At 33.9% G+C, this 10,091-nt stretch overlaps 1 protein-coding gene across 2 annotated transcripts; it reads right to left on the reverse strand.

Moving 5' to 3' along the window:
* Window positions 1–1,600: 1,600 nt before the first annotated feature.
* On the reverse strand, window positions 1,601–5,424 carry LOC117622163 (protein LIGHT-DEPENDENT SHORT HYPOCOTYLS 10). 2 transcript variants are annotated; one of them, XM_034352737.1, is made up of 2 exons: window positions 4,707–5,424; window positions 1,601–1,856 (listed from the first exon to the last, which is right to left on the reverse strand). In XM_034352737.1, the coding sequence occupies exon 1, from the start codon at window positions 5,287–5,289 to the stop codon at window positions 4,750–4,752; it is 540 nt and encodes a 179-aa protein (XP_034208628.1). In that variant the 5' UTR covers window positions 5,290–5,424; the 3' UTR covers window positions 1,601–1,856; window positions 4,707–4,749. The 2 variants fall into 2 exon arrangements, with proteins under 2 accessions (XP_034208628.1, XP_034208629.1); XM_034352738.1 differs by lacking the exon at window positions 1,601–1,856 and adding an exon at window positions 4,324–4,507.
* Between the last annotated feature and the right edge of the window lie 4,667 nt (window positions 5,425–10,091).

Raw genomic sequence — 10,091 nt, forward strand, 5'->3', positions numbered from 1 at the left:
TGTTATAACAGTTTGATGGCCAAAATGAACCAAATCAAGATCCGAACTACCAAGAGAAACCCTAAGAGAGAAAACTCCTAGTCGCTACCGCTTTTGGGGTGGTGATTACCATACGTTTTGTCCCATTTTTCCCTCTTTTTTCTTTCTTCTCCACCTCCTCTCTTCCCATCCTCTTTGTTTTCCCCTCCCACATAGTCTCCTGCTTTTTTTGTTGGCAGATTATGGTGTAATTCTACAACAGATCTCAGCTGTCTTTTTTGGGTGCATCTGCTCTATTTGCCCAAGAGGAAAGTCGATTGGTGCAAATCTGTTATTTTTCGGTGCTTGGTTACAGTGGGTTGGCTTTATGACAATAGATTTCCAATCCAACGTCGTTTAGTTTCTTTATTTTTGGAATAAGTCATATAGACTCTCTTTGGATTTTTTGTGTAGTTTTGACCTCTCCTTTGTTAGAGTTTTTCACTTCTCCTTTGTGAGAGTTTTATTTGTTTTATTATGGCTTGGTTTTTTCAAGCTCTATCTCTTTTTATTGTTCTGAGTTTGCAATCTTAGTTGGGATGTTGTTCACCCCATAGAGAAAAGAGGAAAGGTGATGCAAGTGCACTGTATCTTGGCACTGTATTTTCTCCTTACTAAATCAAACTGAACTAAGAGTTTACTTAGGGTCCAAGTAATGGGCCTTAGAGTGATCCTAGTGGTATGGTAGATAGACATGCCACTATTGGTGCTTGGCTAAGCCCAGTAGAAAGATGTGGTTGATTTGTTATTTGAAAAGTAAGGATGTGAGCTCAAAATTTTAACTTATAATCAAGTCATTGTGCTTTAAGTGGGGAACTTGCTCGAATTAGTTCTTTTAATGCCTTGTATGCTTAAGAACTTCAATATTCTATTTTATGCTCTAGTAAAATGAGATTTGTTATAGTTTCGATGCAAATCAGGCCAGCTTTTCTGATATGGGCAATATTATTTTTTTAATCCTGTGTAAGTTTTAACAAATCCATAATGGTAAATGAACAATTTATAAACTTAAAAGCAAATGAAAATACAAATTGGAAATGAAGATTTCTCGATATTCAGTCCATAAAAGAAGAGTTAAAAGGAAAACTGATGAACTTGAAGGAAACTAGCCTAGCAATTAGGAATCATACCAAGTATTGGTAGAGTAATAAAATGAAAAGATAACTCAGAAGTTGTCAACTGAAAATCTTAATACATAAGCAAATCTTAATACGTGATCAAGATAGCTCAAGAGCAATAAAATGAAAAGATAACTTAAGAGTAGAGAAAGTTTCTACTCTTTATAAGTGCGGGTCTTCACACACTTACTAAATGAAAAGTGAGCCTAATGGAGTGGAATAGTTGATTTTATTGGACATTGCAAGAATATGCAAGCTTCTATCTCATACACAAGTCAATGAATTTGATTTCATTCTTTTCTATTTTTCACATTTGTCTGTTAATATAATTTTGTCTATTAAATTCGTTGTATATATATATATATATATAATTTTCTGTTAAATATTTTGTTGAGACTGATAGATTGTATTTCCAACGTCATTGACAATTATGGCCACAACAAGTACCTAGGGAATAAAATATATTCAAGCATAAACCAATATTTATATAAAGGGTTTCTGATCCACTACATGCTTAAAAATTCCCACCACACTACAAACAAAATGAATTAAGACCGGCTTCATCATGCCACCATGCCATAAGAGGTCGATACATTTAGAGATTAAATTCCTTATATAATTTTGACTGAATAAACTAACATTCGAAATCACTCAAACCTTCAAGATAATTTTCCTTGGAACAATTCCTTCCATTTCGTTCAAATTTCCATATGATATATCCTGCAAGGAAGTAAATTATTAGTTTCATGATCAACTTTTATTTCAAGGGTACGTGCCGGGGTGGCATTTGAGTGTCCTGACAATGTGATATCTTTTTGTTTTCTTTTCATTAGCACCTGAAGGAATGCATCAATGTTTAGAACAAATAAGACAATTTTACCAATAATTTTGAAAAAAAAATGTGTTAGTTATATGTTAAAATATATATATATATATATATATATACTATTTTCAAATAGTCTAACACGTTATTAAATTGTCAATATAAGAATTATTGATCATGTGCGATGTCTAAATATTGTATTTTGACGAAGTAACATATTACATAATTTAGCAAGAAAGCATATGACTTGTACACAAACACATACGGATACGCATTCTAATGAGTATTACAGGTAGAACATCTAACCTAAAAGCGATATCAATGAGTAAGTAGAGCTCAAATTATTATATTTTGTGAGGCAAAGCTTCTAACTCCTCGTGTAAAATATAATAAGCTATTGCAAATGACCCACTAGTGTAGTGGTTTGGAGAAAATTAATGCTCTTCTCATGAATGGTTTTGGGTTCGAGCCATAGTATCCATGTACTATGTGTGGGTTTAATATGCTATATATCGCCCCTCTCAATAAGAAGGATCCTCAAAAAATATAATAAGCTATTAGCTCTTACAAGCGGCCGCGACCATGTAAAACAGATAGATTATTATCATTTCTGGAACGTTACCGTGTGTCGTGTGTATATTTTATGTGCTTATGTATTTTAGATGCATATATATATATATATATCATGCATGTGGGGGGCATGCAAAAGCTATAAAAGAAACTAAAGATCATGTCCATCTCAAATGCCATATAAGAGATGGGCATTAATTTGTCCATGAACGTAGTCAGAACTGTATATATGCAACTAAATTAGACAGAGTTAATGAAACAAGAGATATAATAACCAGACATTACAAATCAAGTCAGATGGGGGGAGACGAATTTATGGATTCATATAGAAAAGGTAAATTAAACTAACAATGCCAGGACTCATCATGCATCATGCATGATATATCATTGATGCATCTTTTCTACATTGTTTTTTTTCTTGGTATCTGAACTTTGCGTACGGTATGTTTGTGGGCAGTACGTAATGTAAATGTTTCTTTACTAATTTGGTTTGTCGTGATATGAGAGCAACACAACCAAACCCTAGTAAACCTTGGTCTTAGAGACTGAACACGTTTTCTGTCATCTCCATTAGGCCAGATTATTAATACACATAAATATATATCTATATATATATATATAAGCTGTGTCTTAATTCTGTGCTTTGCATGAGCATAATTATATATGGTGCTAAATATGGAAGCAAAATATTATATTAAGTTGGCAATGTGTGAAGAAGAAACACGTGCATATAGTACTAGCATCAATAAAAGGTAATTCAAACAATTTAAACTTCGACCTATCAACCTAATACATAAAATAATAATCAAGTTGCCCATGAAGAACCGACAACGACATGTGAGATAATAAGACTTTGAGCAGCATAAGCACTCAAAATTCTGCTCATAAATCGAGAGGGTTTCGTAAGTTTTTTTTTTTTTTTTTTTAATTTAAAAATTTATCAAAGCTCAGACAATGTATGCTCACTAAAAAATTTGTGTGAATATATATATATTCGAATGTACGCTATTATTGTACAGACATTATTGTAAACATGGAGGAAAACAGGGGAAGGGTAATAGAAAATACATGGCTTCCGTACGGTAATAACGTTGGTACATCGCCATACATACGATATATATATAATATATATAAATGAGATTAGAAAACACAGAAGGCAAATATGAAGGTAGTAGGAAAACATGAATTGGAAATATATAATTCCTAATTAAACTGACATTGTATATATCTCTTGCAGTACTAATTAAAGAAGAACAAGTAGTGGTGGCACTAATCATATCATGGGCGCTCTACGTTATAGAGATTCTCAATGATGGCCCTCTTTAAATTTAAAATGGAAATATATAACTGCACAAGAGAAAAAGCCACATAAAAAGATGAAAAAACATGAAAAACTAATAAAATATGAATTAAGAAGATTTGTGAAAACCTTAAACCTTAATTAATCATATGTATGTCAATCATTTGTCCATTTGAATTATGTTCTGAGATGATATCACTTGACAAGAAATAATCGTGGGGGCACAAAATCTGCAGAATCCTAAAAAAGCCAAACTAATGAAAAGCTACAAAACAGATAACAATTTTTAATTGATGTACGACAATCACAGTGGGGTTTTACATTGTGAGTGTTTGTGTTTGAGAGAGAGAGAGAGAGAGAGAGAGAGAGAGAGAGATAGTAAGGAGAGAGATAGAGAGAGAGGAGATGCAGAGATTGTGTTTCTCATGCTTCTCATGCTATTACAAGAAGCTCTGTGATGTAATTAATTCCAAGAGTAAAGATTAGAGCAGATCAATTTTGCCATTTAGGGTTTTAATTTCTTGGGTGGCTTAATTTGGGTATTATTACAGAAAGAGAGATGCAGTAGGATATTTTGTTGTCATATAGTACAAGTCTGAATCTAATCTTTACTAAAACTTTGACTGCTCTTGTCTTGATGAAGTGTAACTTTCCTTTTTCTGTCTTTTCGGGGTTTTACTGCATATATATATACTGACACAAATCAATCACAGATTTTAGGCATTAAATACATTTGTTCTTCAATTAGTTGGGATATTTATGATGTGAAAGTACTTGAACATTAATAGATGAGACAGAACTTGAACTTGGTCAAACATGAAAAGCAATAAGCAAGCAATTAATTGTGAAGTTTATAATTAAAATTGTAATTAATTACCATATGATGTTCTGAAATTGGGCAAAGGAATTGAGCATGATCATCAAGAGAAGTGCATGGTAGAGCTAGATTCATCATCATTTCCTCCCTTGCTTGGACTTGGCTTCTTCTTCTTCTTCTTGTAAGGGATCCCTCTTGCCTTAGCTTGACACTCCCTCACCTCCCTCAGATAAACCCTGATTGCACCACTAGCAAAAGGGTTGGTTTCTGGGGACCCTCCATTTTCTTCATAGGCAGCCCTCAGCCTCCCTATGAGGGCATCAAGGCTGCCCCAAGCTTGCCTTAGAGGGCATGTGCAAGGAGCAGGAGGCTCAGGCTGCCCATAAAACATGCAGCCCTGGAGATGAACTTTGGTCTTCCCAAACTGATCCAGATACCTAAGAAACTCCAACACATGGTTGTAATTGCACTGAGAAAGTGGGACTGGAGGCCTTTGGTTCTTCAAGTACTGACCAAAAGTATTCCAGTCCCTTCTCTTCTGGGACTCGTACCGGCTCGGAGTGGCTGGCTGCTGATGATCATCGCCTGGAGACCCGGCAGACGATGATCCATCGGCGAAATCTTTGCCTCTTTCGGCAGACATGGTGGTGGTGGTGGATGATCAAGTAATGGATTTTTTTGAAGTTTTTTGTTTTTGCTAAATAAAGCAAGAAATAATGAAGGGGGGGAGAGGTGAAAGGAATAGGGAGAAAAAAATTAAAGAGAGAAGGACGATGGAGATCACATTATGGGCCCAGTGAGAAGACCTCCCATGGGGCCAGGGCCATATGAGTTGCTTTCTGTTCATCTTTTTCTTCATCTGTCCAATTTTATTCTCCTTTTCTATTACCATTTTTCCTCCCAATAAGCATACAAAAATTGTCGTCTTTTGTCAACTTATGCCTTATTTTTTAATAAGTAATTACTATACTCAGCCTAATTACCAAAATATTACCTTGAATCTGGTCATCGCTTAGCAAATCACTGCTCATTGCACTTTGAAATTAGATCCACGAAAAACATTAATTATTTTTTCTTCTCAAGTTCTTTTAATCTGAGCCTAATAGGGTTGCCACTTCACTGTTAAAGACCTGATCAATATTTTAGTATATTATGAGCACTGAAAAGATAATAGGGTTGTTTAACTAAAAAATAGGGAATATGATTGTAGATTCTCGGATCTCGTAATGTCGTTCTAGTTTAGACTATAAATGATATAATTAGGGCCATGAATTCAAGATGATCAACTCATAAAATAAACGACATCTAAACTTCTCCAAGTGTAATTCTCAAATATTAAGGGGGGGAAGACAATCTTCGTTTGTATCTTTCATTCTATTATCTCACTGTTTAAATTTGACTTATTTAGTGGAAAGAGTAGATTTGAATGAGATTTGCTATACTCACTGTTGCCAGATAAGATGTCGTTTTCAAACAAATATTAAACAGTAATAAGCATATAATGAACCCTAAATGAAAAATAAAAGCCTACTCTAGAAAGTACTCATGTCTTAATTCATAAATTGTCTGGATACATATGCATATAAGTTGTTTCTTTCATTCTGTTATTTTTCCCCTTTTTTTCCTCCTTCTTTTGCCATTGTTTTCTCCTTTTATTTTAACAATAATGTTTGAGTCATTAAATAATTCTCCAAACATACTCACTACAATGATGTATCGGTGTATTTATCAATGTCTTACTTTTTTAGTGATAAGTAAAATTTTAAGTTGATTCAAATTTAAATTAATCTAACATTGTCATATCATTTGGTAAATAAATTTGTTCTCGCTAATAGTATCCTTTTATTAATAGCTCCATAAACAATAGATGCATGTGTAAGGGAGCATTTTACTTACTACATTAACTAAAAGTGTATGTTCATCAACACTACTCTTAAAGAGTGACATTTATCCTATTGTTAACCTTAATTAACTTTTCCATGATAATGCATTAAAAAAATTTGAAAAAGGACCCACAACACACATCCCGATTCTATCTCCCCTTTTTTCCTCTTAGAGGGTTGCGGGGAAGAGGGGAGAAAAGAAGAACAAGGGGGAAAGGAGGGAAAAAAAAAAAGGGGGAGAGAATCGGGATGTTTGTTGTGGGCCATTTTTCATTTTTTTTATTTTTTTATTCTCATATAAAAGTTAACTAAGGTTAATAATAGGACAGATGTCACTCTTTAAAAGTGGTGGTGAACATACATCTTTGATTAAGTTGGTGAGCAAAAATACTTCTCATGGCAAAAGATTGGTTTAGGACATGCTCACACCTCCCCAAACAACAGTAATAAAAATAACATTAGTAGCTTAGTACTAAGGGACGCATAACTTTTCTCTTAGTTTAGTTTGAAATTAAAGAGATTTTCTGTTCATCATCTCCTGTGGGTCGTGTGTGTGTGTGTGTAAGATTTGGATTAAGCATTAAATTTACAGTTTAATAGTTTAGTGCTTAGTTTTCCCTGCGGTGATTAATCATTCCTTCTCTTTCTTTCCTCCGTAAAGAACGCCCTTGGCATACACGTGTGGCAATTAACTTCTTTGTTTTGATTTTTGATTTTTAAAATTTAAGTTTTACATTTTTTTTTTCTTCTTCTTTTTTCCTACTATTTTAACCCTTTTCAAATTAAATTTCTTTTGTCAAACACTTTGGTTAGCCAATGACATTTTAGGAGTTTTGAGAACTTTAACCAAAAGCTCCCTGCTTCCTTCATAAACATATCCTCTCTTTATAAATAGGGTTAACTTTTTTTTTTTTTTTTTTGTCATTGAATTCTATAGGAAATTTAAATTTGATTACTAAGAAAAAAAAAAAGAAGCCAAATTTGTCATTATATTATCCAAAATTTACAATTTGTAGACATGTCGTTAGTTTCTATTAGGTTGCTAGGTTGAATACATTTTTTATCATTAAGTTTAACATGAAATTTCAATTTGGTCATTGTGAAATTACAATTTGGTCATTGTGAAATTTCAATTTGGTCATTGAGAAAAATAAAAGTTGGCTAGAAGTCACGCATTTACATGCTCTTGCACCAGCTATTCTAAAGCTAAAATTTTATGGTAGGCGTAGCATCAATTAAGCTTTAACTTATTCATGTTAATGAGGTTTAACAATCTCCTCAAATAGTCAAGTTATATGACATAAAAACAATAGCAAAATAAGTTCATATCTCAACAATAGTTTCCAAAAAAATGCAAATTCATCTTTTTTTTAAAAAAAAGCTCCGCTCATAACCATTATCATACTCCAACATTCACAAAAATTCAAATTCATAATTAAATCAATACATGAATTTGACAACAACAAAAAAAAGTCATAACAAAGTTGAAAGAGTATAGTATTTGCATGGTTTTTGGCTAAATTTTGTTTTCAGCGACAAAATTGAAATTTCATGTTAAATCTAATAGCCAAAAATGTATTTATAACCCAGCTGTTTAACATAAACAAACGATAAGTTTATAACTTGTAACCCTAATAAAAATTAAAATCACATATCATTCGCTTAATTATTGTGAATTTGTATTGAAAACAAAGATTAGGTTAGGCATGTGATCAAATTTTGGCACTAAACCTAATGTGTTGTGCTTGTTTCAGCGCACATTACAATTAAATTCCTACTTGACATGATTTGAGAGGGAGGAAACCTAAGGTACACGTCAATTTGACAGAGGTGACAGCCGACCAATCTCATGGGTCCCACGCGGAAAGTTAGATGCCTTTGCCCAAAGTCCTTTGATATATACATGTCATTAATAATAATAAGATTAATTATCACCGTTCGATTTATTGATCATTATAATGCATGTTTAATTAACAGTTCTAAATGATTCGTTAATGATCATTAAAACATACAATTTTCCCAAAAGTAATAGAATACAGCTCACGAGCTAAATTATTTGCTTGGGGAAGTTAATACAAAATTTAATAAATTGTGTGCGGTTCTATAATGTATATCTGAAATTAGAGAAAGAAGGAAGGAAGGAAAGTCCAACCGAAGATTTTCGAATCCTCTTGAGTAGTTCTCAATAATGACCTAATCCACTGTTAGAATTTTGCACCAAATTCCTAACTCAAGATTGCACACACCAAAATGGGTTAATTAGGTCTACCAGCCGATACAATATTAAATTTTGAAATAATAAGGTTACAATGAGTTCTTAGATCTTGATGTACTTTTGAGTCTTATTCTCTTGTGCTAATTGTATTAGGACTTTGGGTTTCGTCCCTTGTTAGGTTGTCTCAGGTTGGCATCTTCTCAGCTCTGCTCAATTGCTATAAATAGAACTCAAATTTCAAGTCAAATTCAAACTGAAAACCCCTAGCTAATGTGTATCGTATCTCTGGGCCAAGTTTATGTGACACACTCAGCTGAGAAATTGTAATTTGTGTACGAATGATTGCAAGGGTAGGACAAAATTAGTGAAATCACATAAATATCTCATTGCAACTTTATAAATGGCGTTATATGCAGCAGGCTTTGCACCTGACCAGGCAAAAGTAGGACTTTTCATCTTGACAGAAGTCATGTATGTACATTTCACTCTGCCCGCCCACCCCCCGAAAACTCCCCCTCCACCTTTTTGATAAAAAAAATGAATTCGGAGTGGGGGTCCAAAAACTGTCCTTCACAGTTTAGGTAAAATGTAAACATATTTATCATTCTTGCAGCTCTAGAGTTTAGGCAGTGAGCCCTACTGATGAAAAAATCAAAGTAGGATGTGCTTACACCATAATTAACTGAGCATATTTGGCATTAGGTAATGGATACACGCGCTGATTGCTAAAGGAAAGACAGTTGGGTGATCCCTAAAGTACTGATGCCTAAAGTACTGATGACATCATCATCTTCCTGACATGCCAAAGGAACACCTCCCTCCGAAGTGATAGTCACCTACCGAAGACGGTTGCTGATGCTCTTAACTACAGAACATAGAATCATGGACAATCATGGACACATGTCACCACCACGACAATTTGCACAAAGTCCCACATCGAAACTTTGTGCAAACTCTCACTTTCACTTCCATATAAAAGAGGAATAGTGCCTAGGTAAAATGGGTAACTGCTTTTCAACTTTACTGTTACTCTACCAAAATTACCACACATCCCACACTTGCTGCCTTGAGCATCGGAGAGCCTTCGCCAGGTATCACACTGGTACCCGAAGCTTAACGATTGCTTCTTCCCTATTTCTTCTGCAGGATCTCTCCTTACTAAAGGTCTGCAACCCTCTCGTCCAACCGAAGACTCTATACTTCTTCCACCTAAGTTGACCCCCGATTTTTGGGTATCAACAGAATGTTTTACTTACAAGTAATGAGAATATATAAATATAACAAAGGGCATAAAATAGTAAAATATTCAAAATATCAGAAAATGCCCTTAGTTAATGCAAATATTAA

The sequence above is a fragment of the Prunus dulcis genome, chromosome 3 (assembly GCF_902201215.1).
Source record: "Prunus dulcis chromosome 3, ALMONDv2, whole genome shotgun sequence".
Lineage (NCBI taxonomy): Eukaryota > Viridiplantae > Streptophyta > Magnoliopsida > Rosales > Rosaceae > Prunus > Prunus dulcis.